General features: G+C 45.0%; 1 protein-coding gene across 1 annotated transcript in view; it reads right to left on the bottom strand.

Annotated features, from left to right (window-relative positions):
- LOC118788731 (protein TANC1-like) overlaps positions 1–17,584 on the bottom strand; it is a 111,570-nt gene that overhangs the window by 55,999 nt on the left and 37,987 nt on the right. The window contains exon 4 of the mRNA XM_036544765.1: positions 11,317–11,421. Within this exon, the coding sequence (XP_036400658.1) occupies positions 11,317–11,421 (105 nt within the window). The remainder of the gene's footprint in view (positions 1–11,316; positions 11,422–17,584) is intronic.

The raw sequence follows: 17,584 nt of genomic DNA, 5'->3' as shown, positions 1-17,584 counted from the left end.
GCTTGTGTTTCTAGTACCGGGTACTTGCAGTGGACGAGCTTAGACAACGCGCTGCTCTCAGAGGCGACAATAACACGTCAAAACTGGACAGGTGCCAACGCAACAGAACGTCCTTGTTCTCAGAGGAAACCGCTGCCCTAAACAGTTGAGGTGAGGATGTAGAGCGAGTCAGGGAGGGGGGAATTAGGCTACTGAGCGTCTCTTCATTCACTTCCTTTTAGAACTGAACAAGTTTGCTCTTGGTGCTCGTCTACATTATTTCCCCCTCAAAACCAGTGAAAATTCAATCCAATTTCCCTGCCTGCGTGTTGCGCAGTCCTCCCCGCTCCGAACGCGTTGCCCACTTTGAATAATAAACCTCCAGGAGCTCCAGCTCCCTTACTGAATACTGGGTATGTTGCTCGCCAGGCGGAGAAGCTGAAATTCTCCACTTGTGATTACGCATAGTGGCTTATAATCAAAAAACATACAGCCTTGGAGAGCCAGCTGGATTTCAGATCCATCTGTTAAGGTTGCGGTCAAACCAGCGAGCTGGTAACAGGTGCTCACTCACTGCAACAGCTTACATTAAGAATTCAGAAGAACGATAAACAAGGCATATATTTGGGATGTGGTTCTTGTAAACAACGACGGGCTTTTAAATGCACCTTTTTAATTTGTTTTCTAAAGAGTAATTCTGTAACCTTGTGTGTGTGTTACTACCATAACTGCCGGGAATATTTCTTTTGTTTTCAGATTCTCATTTATACCGAAGTAGCAAATCTGAGGTGAATTAAAATGCACTTCAAAAATTAACTGGTCCGATTCAGGCGAAGTGAGCGTGCTGGTTGGCATAAATTAATTAGAGAAAGTGCGCCTGAGTTTATTTTTAGAATTGCTGCATAGTTGAAAGATATAATTACATGAAATCTCCTGGAACTGGTTTAAATATGGATATAAACACTGACTGTGCAATAGACAACTAAAAGTACTGAAAATCTCCACTTCATCCGAGGGCTGTGAAATGCCGAAATGCCTGAAATTCAGGCACATCAAGCGGAGCATCTTTCCACCGCCCATTGTTACGTTTATCTTAATGGAAACACAAAGCCCATCTGCGTCATATCGGAGAAATGTCTCCCTGGGCTACCGCCTCTGGACATTTTTCTTTTCCGTCAGGAAAATGTATTTTTTTTTATTAAGCCCTGAGTATTTCTTATACGGAGTGAATAATTGGACTGAGAATGTTGTGGGAATTAATTAAGTCCCGTGAGAGAGGGAGAGAGAGCCAGAGAGAATGACTTCCCGGCAGTGGATGCGGATGCGGTCCCCCTGCTAACCCCGGTAATCAGGACAGATGAAGGCTTTCGGTGAGCGGGACCCATCTATCTGGAAGGCTTTTTTACTGCTGAGGCCTGACGGCTCGCTCCCTCGGCAGCTCCTGCTAAATGCTGAAACCCCCACTGCTCCTCGCTACTCATAGATCTGGTCATCTGCGGCAGCGGGAAAAGGGCCGAAGAAGCACAACAGTGGATGCGTAATAGGAATTACACACTATATCGTCATTAGTCCCTAGAGAAGTGTTCCTGATTAAGTAATTGGAATGAGCGGCCAAAATGGGCCTCGGCTGCATTAAACAGATGTTTAATGTGGTAAAAGGTCAATGCAGAATGTTGGCTTTCTATGACAGAAGGAGACTCGGACTTCTCACGCCTTTGTTTCGGGACACGCCAAGGTGTCCTCATCCTTCCAATGATATTCCCGGCTCAAGTTCCAACGTGCTCATTCAAATGACCAACTGAGCTGCGTCACCAATCTTAATCTTTCGCCGACTTCCATATGACCTTGACGCTGATCTGCATCTCCTCGCTAATGTGTGCCGTCGGTGTTAATGGCATCCAATTAGCGGGCGATACAACACACCGAGCGCGATGCAGCCGGCGCTTTAAAGCATTTACCCCCTGACATCGACGGGGACGGCAGCTCATTCCGCATCTATTAGAGGCGGTATTAATGCAGCGCGCTTTGAATAGACCTCTGGGACATGCAATGCATCCACACATCTCATTAAGAGGGTCGTTACCTGCAAGCAGTAGGGTTTACTTAATGAAATGGTACCGCTTCCAGAAATGTATTGCCTTTTTCATTTAATAAAAAAACATAGTAAGACTCCGCTACTGTGTTAGCAATGTGCTAAATCTCACATCATGCATTAAATATGTAAAGCACTAACAGGTGTAAATGAATCAGGTATGGTGCCTCTTTAGCCTGTTTAACGAAATGGATTCGCTGATAAGGGTACAAAAATCATAAAACAAGTGCCATAAAGCAATGCCTTAGACAGCAGAAGAGTATTTAAAATGAAACTCAGCGTTTGTATTTGCTTGTGTTTCTAAACATTTCGTCTTCTTATTGCAATCTGTGTTTCGTGAAAGAGAGTAAACGATGCGTGGTATTCGGCGCACATTCTAGTTTGATTTACAACAGTGGAGGAAAAGTCAGCATGCACCACGGTTTTAAATTCTACCTGCTATGGAACAGTGACTCCTTTAATTCCTATTTACCCTGCTCCCCAAAATAAATGAGAGAACTGAGAGCAATGTATTCGGAGGAATAATCTGAACCCCTGGCCAATTCTGGGGGTCACCGTCTCCTCTTTTCAGAGGGTGTATAAATTATTGGGCCAGGGGGTGTAAGAAGCCGCAAGCTCATTTCCAGTCACCTCCAGAACTGTGTTAATTAAGCGACTATTAAATCAAAGCCCTATTGTGACATCACCCATTCTCTTTCCTTTTATGGGGGCTAAGAAAGAAGGATCTCCAGGTCTTTAGTCATCTCTGTGGGCCCGTATTTAGTTAACTTGCCAGCTATGCCACAGTATTCACCACCTAGCAGTTAGGTGAACTGGCTCAGTCAATATGTATCACAAATCATCAACAGTTTAAATTTCTCTCTTCTGCCAAGAAACAAGAATGGAATCGGTTGTGTGAACTATTCCTTGAGGAACTCATTACAAATCTAAAAAGGGTATACAGGAAGAGAAAATAATATTTAATATTACACAAAATATTTAATATTTTATTCTGCTGTCCTTGCACACATTTCAGCACTGTGAAACGAAGGAAATAATTAGATTTTTCAAGATAAAAACCTCAGAACCGATTTTTTTCCATTAACCTTGCTTTGCTGGAGGATAAGAAAAAAATGCTTAGACTATTTCTCTGCTTCCCTCTGGAACTTTACATTTCTGATCAAAACCCACAGTCCCTATCTGATACAAGCTTTTGAAGTGTGTAACTTTCTTCTCAAATCTCAAGCCATTCTGCCCATAATCTTTGTTTGGATGTTTTTTTTTTCTTTGGTCTTTGTCCAGAGATAACACTGTCTGGCACCGGACACTAACAGGACAGTTGTTGATATCCTTCAGGAACATTCCAGAACAGAATGTTTGGAAAAAGGGGCACGACATCTTAACTTCCACCTTAAAGGTTTAACAGAAGTGCAAAATCTGCATCTTGTTAATAAATTTAGGGTCCCAAAATGATAATTACAGGAGGAAAGAGTAAGAGTCAACAGAGTGGCAAATTGGATGACGGGCTTCAGGCTGAAGTGACAGTGGTAACAGCATCAACGGCTCATTTTCTGATTGCAGAATCCAATTTTCTCTCCCAATTTAAATCCTTATTGTGTCTGAACGGGAAACAGAGCTGTGCTAATGGGCCCTGGTGGAATCTATTTGGGTGGAAAAACATCTGTGATTACAGCCACTCTGAGGTTTCGCGTGGAGCGGGGTGAGGTGGCGTATCGGCTGAGCAGAGGTCGTTGTGGGAAGCGTAACCCTAAAAACGATTTCCTTTCACCCCTGACCACTGACCTGTGAAAGGCACAGACTGTTTCGCATGCAGTAAAAGGCCCCTACGGAAGGCACCAGTGACTCCGATTGAGCCTTTGCACACAGGTAATGAAATACTGTAATTACCAATGAGGCTGGGGTGAAAAACTCTTGCGAAATTCAAACCCATTACCAGGAACAATTATGATTTTAAACTGCAGTAATACACGGTTCGAGTGCTTTTAGTAAAAAGTAATGTTGTAGGGTGAGTAATTTTGAAGTCTCTGATGAGGCAGGGAGGACTGATCTGGAGTCAGTTCTGGAACATTCTGCTCCAAATCATGCACAATATGGACCAGCCAGGCCTCTGTAGCTCCTCTGTATGCACTGAAGCAACAAACTGAGGAAGGCCTCACCAAGGTGAGGAGGGGGGGTGTCTGTTATTTGAACAAATAATGTCTGAAAAAGAGGGCCAAAAGCATAGTCACTACAGCACAGATAACTCTCATCTGCACGCCACAGCCTGGGATACTGAGTCATTGTTCAGACTGTGACAAAGTCAACACATTCATCATTATACTGCTAGTTGAAACTTTCACTTCATGATGCATTACAAACTCAATTAATTAAGGAGCAACAACAAAATTAAATTGTGACACATTTTGTAGTTACTGACAAGCTTTGACTTTGCTTAAGTTACCTCCAACAACATACTCTGTTATGGTAACAAGTTAAATCTGAAGGTGACTCCCCCCATACTGCAATCATGTGGGCAATAACTAATTAAATTAAATTGATTAAAAAGGAGCAACTACCATTTTTCGAAATGACTAATGCTTCTTTGCTGCATTTTCTGTTTTATTCATTTTTGTCCATTCGCCATTTTGAAACCACTTTCCCCAGCACTATAACAAAGAAACAGCTGCCTCTTTTCACTGTGGTCGAGCTCCCAGACATTGCAAAGCTCACTCCTGCATCCTTATTCCTTGCATTACGAGTGAGGTGGTTACGCACCCAGACACAGAGAGAGAGACCGCATAACGCAGAGCGACTTCCATTGTTTCCTGTGGGTCATTGCTCAGCGGTAATCAATATGCACACTGCCTGCACCCTTACTTTATCACTTAAAACAAATGAACAGCAATCCCTGTGTAATTCTCGCTGCCGTAGTTGCCATGCAATACATTACGAGCTGCAGAAGAGAGTGAGAAATGAGAAATCGCTGAATCGTTTTTTTTTTTTTTTTCCTCTGAATGCAATTTCCCAATGGATTCATTCTGCTCATTTTAATCAAGCGTCCTGTCAACAGCGAGGGCTCCTCGCAGCAGCAGCTCTGAAGAGCAGACACAGACGCAGAGCTAACAGGGGGCTCAGCTTCACCCATGTCCTGGGGTGCCCCCCTCCGATGCACAACAAAGGAGCTAACGTCTCTCATCAAAGCAGCTGCACAGCAAGTGATCTCTGCCTTTAAAAGCACTGAACACTGCTGAACGCCGCCTGTCCTAGATGCACCAGTACACTCGACAGAAACCGGTCCATCCTGCAGGAGCCCAAAGGTCCATCTACACTATCAAAGGAGCAGAAATAAGGTAACGATGAGATGGAAAAACAGCTAAATACTGACTAAAACCTGTCTGATCAAACAAATTCCACTGCTTCAGACAGATGGAAATGGTCATTTTGTCAAAATACTGTTTGGCAATTCAGTCAAATTGTAAAACCAGCAGACAGAGGAAATTAAGCATGTTTTTCTTACACGTTTTCAAGGAACAAGACCGAGTGTAATGATTTCTAAACACACCTAATAATAACAGGATTACACTGCCTAAAGTAAGAGGCTTGGGTGACGTTAGCGCCCACAGAACAAGAATGAGGTAAGAAAGCACAAGACTTTGAACTTGACCTCAAGTTTTTTTTAAATAAATACAAAACACATTCTGTCAGGGCCAGTTCTCCTGTTATGGAGAATGTGGTAAAATGAGGTGAGTTAGACAGGCGATGCAGTCTCACCACAGGACTGTAACAGACTGAGAAGAAAAATGTCCAGACCAGCTGAACGGTGCCTTCCAGCACAACATAATTCAATCACAAGCATTTTTCCAAGCAAGCAATCCCCCAGACATATTACACATAGCAGGAAGACACCATGCTAGATGGTTGTGGCAAATGTGATGTAAATTTGTGCAGCAGTTTATGTGAAGATCGTTTCTTAAGGTTATTTCACGGCACCAAATGTGTTACAAAAATAACACATCTTCTATGAGCTTACTGCAGACATGTTTTTATATGTACTGCACTGAAATCTTTCCCACTGGGGTATCTTCATATTAAATTTGGCCCAATGGTGAATGAGAAAGGCAGCATCATTTACTGAAGAAGACAGTGGTGGTACACATTGCCTTCCCTCCTCAGGGAACCGGGGTGGGGGTGTTCTTAGGTACCCTATGATTCCAGCAGTGCCTACTTTATCCGTAGTATCGCAATGTGTTACGGATACTGTGATCTACTGACTGGGATGCATGGTAGTGTTTGTACTTGGCTTCTCTCAGTTTCCAAGCTGTCTAGTCAAGTTAGCACAAGTTCGCTGTTGCTCATTCAACTTGAGCGGATACACTTCTGTTCTATTGTGCTGGAAGTCCCTCTGGATAGGAGTGTCTGCTAAATGAATGAAATGTAATGGAGCAGCGCCTATTCTCCAATTAGCGCCCACTCCGCTGTGGTGCACTGTGCGGTTTGCAATGTGAAAAATATCTGCTGTCTGCATGCGAGTATCGTGAGATTGCATTCATCTCATCTCAATGCTCCTACATGAGTGCAGAGATCATCACAGTGACACGAGTCTGGTACAACTGGCAATTCCAAAAGAGAGTTGAGGGGGAAAAAGCATATTACACTAGAAAAAAAGCAAAAACACCATGTGCCTTCTGTGCTTGGACCATTAATGAGACAATGGAGATCAACACTATGAGCAGAACAGCCACAGGAACTGTGTTGGTGCTTATTGTACTTTTCAAACAACAATTGTTATGAAAACACGTCTTCTACTTCCTCATGATTTAAGCGCAATCTCAGCAGGGAGCCTGGTGCGATTGTCCGAATGAGAACTGACCCCTGGAAACCCCCTAGCAAAGCACTCAAACAGCAAGTTTCTAAACAAGAGCCCTGGGCCCTGGAGCAGGTCTGGGAAAACCCAGGCCCGAAACGGGGCCCGCGCCGGTCACGTCCGCTGCACACCAGATGCTTTGTGTACGTTTCTGCTGTTGGCATGCTTATCATTCGAGGAGGAAAAGGAGCTTCCTCTCCTTTCAGCAATTACAATGAGACGTGTTGCGCTAGCCTCAAGAAACCGGGGAAAAAACAGTTGGAAGTACTTTGCTTTTCAAATAATGGAAGTAGGAAGAAAAACAAACAAAAAAAAACAGCATCATTATCCTCTGCCGTGATGGTTTTAAGAGCTGCTGAAACGCTGGCCTGTGCAGTAAACCAACGGGGAGATTGCGGGGGGGGGGGGCTCTTTGAACAATCCGCCTGGACTGAACTGACTGAGTACTTTCCTTGTGAAAGCGATACTGTGAGGCTTAATTAGCGTCTGGGATTACACAACCAAACAGAGCTCCGTCAATGCCGGCCTGATCAATGCGCCAAACTCTTCTTCTCTTCAAAACTCTTCCACTGACACTCTGAGCTGTGGGGGTACGCAGTCGCTGACAGCAACGCGCAGCCGCATTCCAGAAGGCCTTTCAGTGTTCCGCCACTGTAGAGCAGCTCACTTCCGCAGTCACGGCCTTCCGATTGGACGGAGCACGTGAGCTCCAACATGGTGATGGTGTGACTGACAGCTCCCTACCACTTGCGTGTATCAGCCCAGACCACAAGGTCCAAGACCCCTGCCTCCATCCCTTTTGAGTAAAACATGCACTCCCCAGAGATCAACCAATTCTCACTCGCTTCAGACTCGCCTCAAAACCCATTACTTTGAGTTCAACAGGAGAGGGAACTGATTTTACATTAATTACAATAATTACAGCAGTATGACTGAAATTGCACATACCCCCATAGGTATGGTCTGGGTACTGCATATACCATTATATAACATGTCCTTTTCCCAAAAAATGCCCCATGAGGTTACCCTGAATCCTACACACAACTACTCACTGCGAAGGCTGGCCGGCTGCAGAAGGCCTCACACTATTATAAGGTTAATCCAGTCTGTTTTTGAAACAGTGCTGCCCTTGTATTCTAAATAGTAACAGTGGAAGCAGGTTCCAGTAAGGTTCCTTCCTGTAAATGTCACAGATACGTGCCGCCAGCACTGATGGTCAGATACTTATAAAGGACACAAATATTTGTGTTTTACGGAACACTGATGTTTTGGTTCATTAATGGTAGGTTCATATGCACAGGTTATTTGTATTTTATGGATCATTAATGGTTTATCTATAAATGGTAAGCACATATGCACAGAATTATTTTTATTCTAAGAAATGTTGGTATTTCTTCCTCAAAGTTAATATTACTGCAAATTACCATACTTGCATCTGAAGACATTTTTTTTTTCTTTTCTGCTTCAGCGAGAGTAAACATTGGTACTGGAAATCCACCCAAATGTAAAATCACTCTGCGTCTCATACACCAGAGCACCTTACAGAACAGCAAATATAGCGATTTCTCATGTGAATTTTCATTACATTTCTGTACGGCATTTCATTACACGGGGAATCTTCACTGAGAGAGATGTTGCTGGGACCAGAGGGAAGCGCCCTGCTGACTGCAGATTCTCAACTGCCAAGGCCAAAGGTAAATGTGCTGCTTAAGGCTGCCGCTGATTCCTCCACCCCTAAGTTTGCGCCTCCTAATTCATTGAGAACACAACCGGTGGAGTTCTCCCTCCGACCCGTTAGGGTCTGGTTTGGGGTGCTAAGTGGAGAGACTATGAGGAATCGCACACAAATATTCACACGAGAAACTGGGCTTCCTTTAATCTAAACTGGTTAAATGTGATATCGTAGAAAGGATTAAAATATTGGCGGTACAGTTACTATGAAATTAGAATTGCTGTTTTGGTTGTTACACTCTAGTTGTTCTGGCCCTCAAAATTGGCCTGAAAGGTAATGTCTGTGAAAGAGAAAAAGCGTCATTAGAAACTGCCGCCATTAATAGCTCTGTGAGAAGTCCAGACAGAACTCACTGCATAATGGAAGGCGCTTGCAACCTTCTGCAGTTGGTGAGCACTGTCATCTCCACCATCCACTGGACTGAGAATAAGGCCATTAGAGTCAGGCAGGTGTTAGGAAGCTGCTGCAGATAAAGCTTTGAATGCAAGGTGAGGCGCAGCCGTTTTTTCCCTTGAGTGATGGGTACTTAACCTGAATGACTTCAGTAAATACCCATCTGTACTAATGGGCCGCATGTAAAATGCAATGAATGAGGACACCTGACAAGCACCTAAGTAATTGGAATGAGTAATGGCAAAACGGAACGTGTCATACACTGATATGAGCTCGTAATACATAAAAATATCTATCGCTGTGGTTATGTTTCTTAAAACAGTACGTAACTGTAAGCCTCAGGGAAAGGAACAATGGTGTTGCCGAGGAAGCAGCCAATCAAAAACCTCACGCATTTGTAAGGCTGACGTAAGGCTTTTCCCAGTTTGTCCTATGCTCCATGTTTGGCTCATTCCTCCGGGGCTCTACCCGCCCCGCTGTCTAATCCCTGTTCTGATGGCTCATTCTGCCTGAGGTGACGCTGGGCAGCAGGAAGCGAGACCCTGCTGGATGGAGGAGATGCAGTAACCTACAGAGACCGCACTCTGCTGCATCTTTCAAATCAGCACTGACGCCGCGGTGGGAGGACACTCCCGCATCCTCATCGAAGAGAAAATCAGCTCATCAGTTTTTTATATAAACATTTGCAGGTGTAGTCTGTTCTCTGCTACCTCACCGGTTAATATTTTTATATTGTGGTGGGTGGGGGGTGTTGACATGGTCACACAGATCCTCCTGTTGAAAATCTCCCAGCATTCCCTCCCATGTCAGAGAACGTTCCGTAGTGACACCGGCCATGTTACATATTTCTTTAATTTGACCCCTCCCACCCCAGATCACATGATCAGATTTGACCTTTCAGTCCAAGCTTCTTACTGAGTTTCAAGTGCAGGAATACAGACATACTCCATGCCTAATGTTAACCTCCTATCCCTCAAATCAGCTTTCAGTCACTTCAAATCCGTACTTACTCATTCTATTAATGATTATGTATAGCAATGACGCGGCAGTTGAAAGGCTCTGCATGAACGCATCTAAGTTTCAGTGTTCTTGCAGCTGAGTACAGGTTTGTCGTTGCGTGCCGGTTTCTCTGTCCGCTGCACCTGTGTCAGTCTTGCTTTTCCCGCGGAGGGAGAATAGTGCATTGAGAGGGAGCCATTAATGGGACTGCTTCCTCTCTGCAGAGAGAGCAGGGGCGTTCAGCTGCCCCCTCTGCGACGCCTGTTCCACATTCTCACGCAACACCTGGCACTGTCCAGCACGTTATCCGAGCTTTGAAAGGCGAGGGGCCGCACATTACCATGGCGATGGCTGCTAGACGGCAGGTGCGTCCCCGTAGCGGTGAAATTCCTCAGCGAGGATTCTTCTCTCCGAGGTGAACGTGCTGAATTTCGGCCTGAGAAACGTGGGAGGGAACAGCCTCCCTGGTCCCTTTGCGTACAGAGAGTTCAGCGTTCTTGGGAACCTGGGGATTTTATGGTCTGCCACTGCTGCCTTTCCTACACGGCTCCTCACATTCCTACTATAGCAGCGATGGGAACAGCACTCCCAATGCACGGCCGTTTGACTCATTTCAGGACTTGCTAGAAGTAGCTTACTGGGCTAGTTACAGGCTATGGGCTGATAAATGTATCATCTCATTCAATGAAATATTTTCATATATTGCCCGCAGCTGCTCTAACCTGTGGTCAGTTAACACAGTGCCCCAGAGATCCTCCCAGTGCTGATGTCAGAGAGGCTAGCTCCCTCATCCTGCTGGGAAATGGGCATGACCCAGAGGGCTGAGAGTTTCCACGACAGGGAGGCCAGTGCAAACTTAACGGTGGGATATTTTTAGCACTGCTTTAAGATTCAGTGTCAGGAAAAACTTCCCTTCATATGAGCTCCCCCATCATAATTTACCTTGTGTTCTACATCACGATTGGTTGTTTATCCTAGGAAATATTTTATGTTTAGCCTGCGATGTAAATGCATTTAAAAACTCTAAACACATACACCAAGGTCAGCAAAAAAAACTGACTCATACAAATCAACTTGAAGCAGTAGCAGATTTCAAATTGGAAATACACTCTCCTATGTACTCTGAGCGTACTTTGAATGAATAAATGTAAATGCAATATAAATGTTCTCACAGTAACATACTGTCCTCTCTTCTCTGAGAACACTTCCCCGAAGTGACACGGTCTCCTCCGCGCTCTGAGCGCACATCCCCACAGCAAGACGCTCGCCTATTCTCACCATTCTGGGAGGATGCTGTGCTGTTAGTCACCCGCCTCAGCACGGAGGCGACACTGTCCTCAGGAACACAAGGGCTCTCCACGTACTTCGGCTTCCTGATGGGTCCTGCAGGGAGAGGGGGGGGGTGGGAGAGAGGGGGGGGGGGATTCTTGCTGGATGAAGTTTTTCCAGATGGGATTTGAGGTGTGGAATTGAATCTCCATGGCGACCGGCCTTGCTGAGCTCAGAGATGGCCACAGGCGGCCGTGCCAATAGCCGTCCCCTCCAACAGCTCCTCTTACGGCCTGCAGACTGCAGTCAGATTGGCCACAGAGCGGGCTTGCTCAGGGAATGCCACTTCCAGCAGGAGGCCACTGCATTAGCCTCTCAGTGACCGGGTTAGGAGAGGATGCAGCGCAGCGTTCACAGGACAGCCGGTTGGACCACACCTGTCCTGGTGCAGCCGGTCTCGTCTAACCCTCTCTACTCTGAGACTCTGAGAATATGTTCCCTGGGCTCTGGGCTCTGTTGAGCTCTGATATCTCTGCTCTGCTCAGAACACCACAGTAATAACTGCTGTTCACCTTCACCGCCTGTGAGAGGGTATCCAGTCTGTCTGCTCTCTGGCTTTCCTGAGTGAAAACTTCGCTCCCTTTGCAACCCTGTATACTGTGCATGAGCACCATGCAGCCACCTCCCTCCCTCTGACCACACCACTAAACCCCTGGGGCTGGGACAGAGAACTGGGCCTGGCCGCCAGACATGCAAAATCAATTAAAAAAAAAAAGATTACTGATTCCATCCAGGAGATTCTCAGAGTCGCTTCTCATTTTCATACAGAGGAGAAGTGACTCTACGTCAGAATCAAATTTGACTTCTACAGAGTCAGTTATAAGGATATAATGCTGTCCCTGTGACGACATGCAACCAAACCCTGTCTTTCAAATCTTCATTCCTGCATCCTAAACACTGCCTTTTTTTCCCCCTTTCGAACTTGAATCGGCATTGTGCAAAACAAATTGTTTCACAATTTTTGTAATATTCCATCCTTATTGGCACTGGAAGACCATCCCCCTTCTCTGAAAGACCATCATAACATTCATGCACAGCTCCCATTCACACAGACTGTCTGTACTCCACATGAAAATACACTGAAATGAGGCAACTCTTGCAAATTTGAGTCCATTCAATAATTCAGCTTTAAGCCTGACGAGACACTGTGCTTTTAACTATTGCACAGCCTGCTTGCATGTTTTCACTATTTGTGGATAGTTCCCTGAACACCCTGAAAAAGCCAAGTTGTAGAAGTCGCTTTTTAGACTTTAGGCAGATTTAAATAAAACCTTTTAATTCTAATCACACGCGAAAGACTGCTTTGGACTATGTATATATACAAGAATCCAGAGGTAAAATTATTTTATAACTTCTTTGTCTTCCCTAAAAATGATTTTTTTTGGATCGATCTAAGACGCCATGTGAGAAAATGGATTCCCTCTGGTACATGGTGCAAGCGCATGCCTATCCTTGCCATGACAAAAACCGTTGCAAAAGATGCACTCTCTCCCTGTTTCCACACCCGTGATCACAACCCATAATGGACCTGACGAGGTTATTCCAGCCCTCAGGTTAATCCACATTAACTCACTGAGCTCAAAGCAACAGCTTGATTTCTGCTGCCATCTATAGGTCGCTTGCTGGAAATGCAAGCCCCAGACCTCACATTGAGCCACAGTGCTCTGCAGTAGCGTCTGTGCTCCTCAAGCCTCCAAAACCTTGCAGAAATGTGCCTTTGTGCTTTATTTAAAATGGATGTATGACACACACGCTATCATCAAAATGCATAAAAATATTCATGTTATGCTGGAGAGCCGGAGACAGAACCAGGACATCTCTTGACCAAACAGCACATACCCGCAGTAGCTGGGTTTGTACAGTAAGTATGCTCGCGGTCAGACGGGATGAGTAATGTGAATCTGTTTTTAGCACATAACCTGCCCTCGTAGCAGGCCTATGTGGGTCACATCCCGATCAAACCCGACCTGCTCACACAAACCACAGAAACAACCTCATAAAGCCAGGTCTGTTCATCCTGCATGCATTTCTGAAGAGGTAAACATCCTGTGCTGTATGAGCGCATTCATCTCTGAGTGTGGGGGCCGGTCTTCGGGTCAGGCTGAACCGTTTAGCGAAGACTCACATGGAGCCAATTAAAGGCTGACTGCAGGGCAGCTATGAGTCAGACAGGATGGTTGGCACACAGGTTTACCTCACCAAGACACAGTCTGGTACACATACTCTACTCAATGCTGAAGACTCCATTACATTACATTACTGTCATTTAGCACATGCTCTTATCCAGGGTAAGCTACACAGGCTACAGTTTTACATGTTATCCATTTATACAGCTGGATATTTACTGTGGCAAAATGATTTTTTGGGATCCATCTAGGACAAGCTATAGGACAAGATATAGCTGGATATTTACTAAGGCAATTCTGGGTTAGGTACTTTGGCCAAAGGTACAGCAGCAGTGCCCCAGTGGGGATTAAAACGAGCAACCTTTCGGTTACAAGCCCTGCTCCTTACCACTACACCATACGGGTGTCCAGATTATGTGGTTAATCAGTGATGCCATTAATCTCTTAAACGCTTCATGCTTTAATGATATTTTAAAAGGACACAAAATGCATATGTTCTTTCCACTGCAGGTTTCAAAAAATGAAAATCTAAATGAATATTATGAGTAACTCAGCAGTGGCCCATATCGGGTCAAAGACACAAAATGGCCAGGAGGGGGCGCTGAACCGTGGCGTGGTGCAAGTGGGCGGGGACCTTAGGTGTGAAGTACACTCCTGAAGGATGAGACTTCTCTCCTGTCACACTGCGTACTGTCTGCTGTCTCCATGGATCTGTATGTCCCACTGCTGATGAAGCATCACAAAGACAAGGTATTTCGAATTATCTTTTGAGTATTGAACTCAGGTTCCATAATTATTGACTTTTAAAATGGATTAAATGTCAGTAACGCATTTCTAGCATTTACTTATATCCCTGAAATGCAGTTCAAACTTACTTTTTCCAAAGCAAACAGAAGCAAAAAAGGATGAGAGGTTAAAGGGAAAGAATTTTTAGAATTAGCTTACACAGTGCTATAAAAAGATGAATCTTACAGTTTTTTTTTCATATGGTATTTCTTTCTTGGTGACCCTACTACTACTAGCTTCTGTGACTGAGGTGTCAATCATCTCATGTGAAATGATGCCAAATATCTGCCTCTTCACTTTCGATGTCGTTTCTCGGTTGCCATCATCTGAGATCACACAGCAGGTTTTAACAGATGTAGCTTACACCGCATATGGCAAAGCCATAATTATGCAGTTTCACATGTAAACTGTCCAGTCATGTGGGTCTTCCCCTCATTTTTAATCTTAGCATGTCTGAAGTTTTCACTCTTATTCATGAATGGCTGCGTACAGTGTGAGGCCCATTAAAGCATACATTCTGGGCTCAGGATGTTCAGACTGGGAAAAGAATGGCTTAACAGGCACGATGAAGCTGGGGGAACCCCAGGCTTTGAGCATTTTAAAGGGTACGCAACAGAGGAGAGCTCCACGTGCAGGTACAACGCCCTCCCTCCACTGTGTCTCTGAGTGGGGATATCCAATGCACCCCTATCAAAGACAGCCATGCACCTCAGCCAATACCTCTCTGACCACACCCCAAATCCTCCGCACCCCTCTGAGGCAAACCACACACACTGCATGAAGCAGCCGCAACGAACTCGAACGCACTCAAGCACTCTGGACCGAACCCTTGGAGGAGAACAAATGAGTGAAATCCCACACGGTGTTCGGCCAAGAGAAACCGCTACAGCAACGTGTGTGGACATGTAACATTCACACAGGCTTCGTCTGTAACAGGAGATATAGATGGATAAAGGCAATGTAGGCAATGATGCCTTCAGTGATATATTCATACACTTTTTATCCCTTCAAATATGCTTATTTTATATGCATTTTGATGTGCACAGGTTTAGCTATATTTATGTGTTTCTTCACATTGAAAAAGCACCTTGTGTGGGTGTCCATGCTTGGCCCCGGCGCTGTAGGGCACTCATAGGCGTCAGCCACCATCGACCCAAAAGGCTGCATCCACTATAACATATTCCTATCCTTTTAATCTCTTAACATATCATTTTAAGAGATGAAAAACATATGCGTATTTATGCACTTTGATATATAAATGTAATTTATACATTGATGTGTTTCTCCACGTTGGAAAAACGGGCTGTGTGGGGGTTGATGCTTGGCCTCAATGCAGCGGTGCATCAGTCACCATCAACCTAAAAGGCTGAATCCTCTATAATGGAGGCAGGAGTCATTTAGCAAAAATTGCACACCTCATTACGTTACGTTATTGTCGTTTAGCGGACGCTCTTATCCAGAGCGACCTACACGGGTTACATACGTGCCTCTCGGATGCGATTTAAAAGAGCTTACAGGGGACTGGAAAACAGGCTGGGCCCATCTGAGAGAAATCTTAAGCAAGCTAAACAGGAGCTCGTCTGACAGGAAAACTGCATGCGTGGCCTTCTGTCAAGCAGACTGGATCCCTCCAGACATGAGCATCCAGCAATGAGCAAACATGTGCTACCAACCAGTGTCTTCCCATCAGACCTTGCTGCAGTGCCGGAGTGAGGCTCACTGGTCCTCTATGCGACAGAGCCTCACATGCTCACAGCACTGAGCCCTCAGCTGCACCTGCAACGGGTGAATGGTCCAACGGGCTCTGTAATGATGACACACAAGCTTCGTGAATGACAGGCAGCTTACCATTGGCTTGTTCTTTGTGAACTCCCTCTTTAAGTCAGCTTTGCCCATTCAACCATTATCATATGAGTGACACATTTATTCAGCCAAAACCAGATACTGGGCAAGTTCAACCACACTGGAACAGAGCAGGCCTCCAGATCTGGCTAGGCAGCGACTCCCTTTTTTTCTAAGGAACATTTTTTTTGTTGACATCCAGCTCCAGGGGCAATCCAGTACCCACAGACCCTAATGAATTCTCTGGGGTGGATTGCAGTTAAAGCAACAATAGTAAAACCCCTGTCAACAGAAATGAAGGTAAAACAACAGGCCTAATATCACTCATTGCTGTGGAAATACCACTAGGCGTACCATCTTTCAATGGTCAAGCTACAAGGCATCGTGCAATTATTTTCATAGTAACTGCATTACCTATTTAACTTAATACAAAGATTAGGGTTATGTCAGCCCAGAAGCTGAGTTTGTGTATTGTGGGTGCGAGTATGAATATTGCCCAGGTTATTTCTGAACATCAGAAGAACAGACATGACTTGAGGACCAATGTGAGCAGATGTCTGCAGTCATTAGAACCTGCATTTAAGCTGTGCCAAGTCACAGTTATTAAATGAGAACTGCACTGACGCAATCACGTCTTCACCGAAGTAACCGGGGTACAAAGGCTTTCAGGAATTTGATACCATTTCTGAATGAGTTTTAATGCTTGTGTTTTCAAAGCGGTTGAAACTGTGAACTCGAACTCTGTGGGGGGGGGGGGGGGGGTGTCGACCTGGCAGGCACCATACCCACACAGTTCAATAGGTGATAAACGTGGCCACCGTTCAAAAACACCAAAAAAGATCAAAGGCTTTTGCAGCGCCGCCACAGAGGGACTCGGCTCCTTTGTACTCCGCCCTCCGAACGCTACGAACCCCTCATGGTGGGAGAGAGGAGGAGTATGGAAATACCCCTCTTTCCATCTCTGGGACAGAATTTCATCATTCTGACAGAGGCTGGCGACCAAAAGCTCAGCTAATTACACAGAACATCAAAACACCGCAGAGCGCAGAGCATCAAATTAATACGGGATAAAACAATGCAGCGAAAACTATACCGACAGGGTATGGTACCTCGTAAGGTTTGCATCATACAGTAAGGGAATGCAGTTATTACATGGTGAGCTAAGATGGGTACAGGTACTCTAGTCATTGGACTCCAGGATCCTAAGATAGGACTGGATAGGCAAATATGGTATATAGGGGTTGTAGAGTCGTTGTGACAAGTGTGAAAAAGACAGTTTAGGCATGGTAGGGGTTGACAACAGTAGCCAGACAGACAGATAGCAGCAAATACATGGTTATGTTATAAACTTTTTTAAAAGCACATAGGGAGCCACACAAGTTCAAACAGCGACAGAGACCAAGCAATTGCTAAAAGCAAATCCCTTTACTCAGTATTTGCATCAAGTTGGCTTTCCTTTAGAT

The sequence above is a fragment of the Megalops cyprinoides genome, chromosome 14, assembly GCF_013368585.1.
Source record: "Megalops cyprinoides isolate fMegCyp1 chromosome 14, fMegCyp1.pri, whole genome shotgun sequence".
Taxonomy (NCBI): domain Eukaryota; kingdom Metazoa; phylum Chordata; class Actinopteri; order Elopiformes; family Megalopidae; genus Megalops; species Megalops cyprinoides.
Note: the sequence above shows the minus strand (reverse complement) of the source record. Positions and strands in the feature narration are given on the sequence as shown.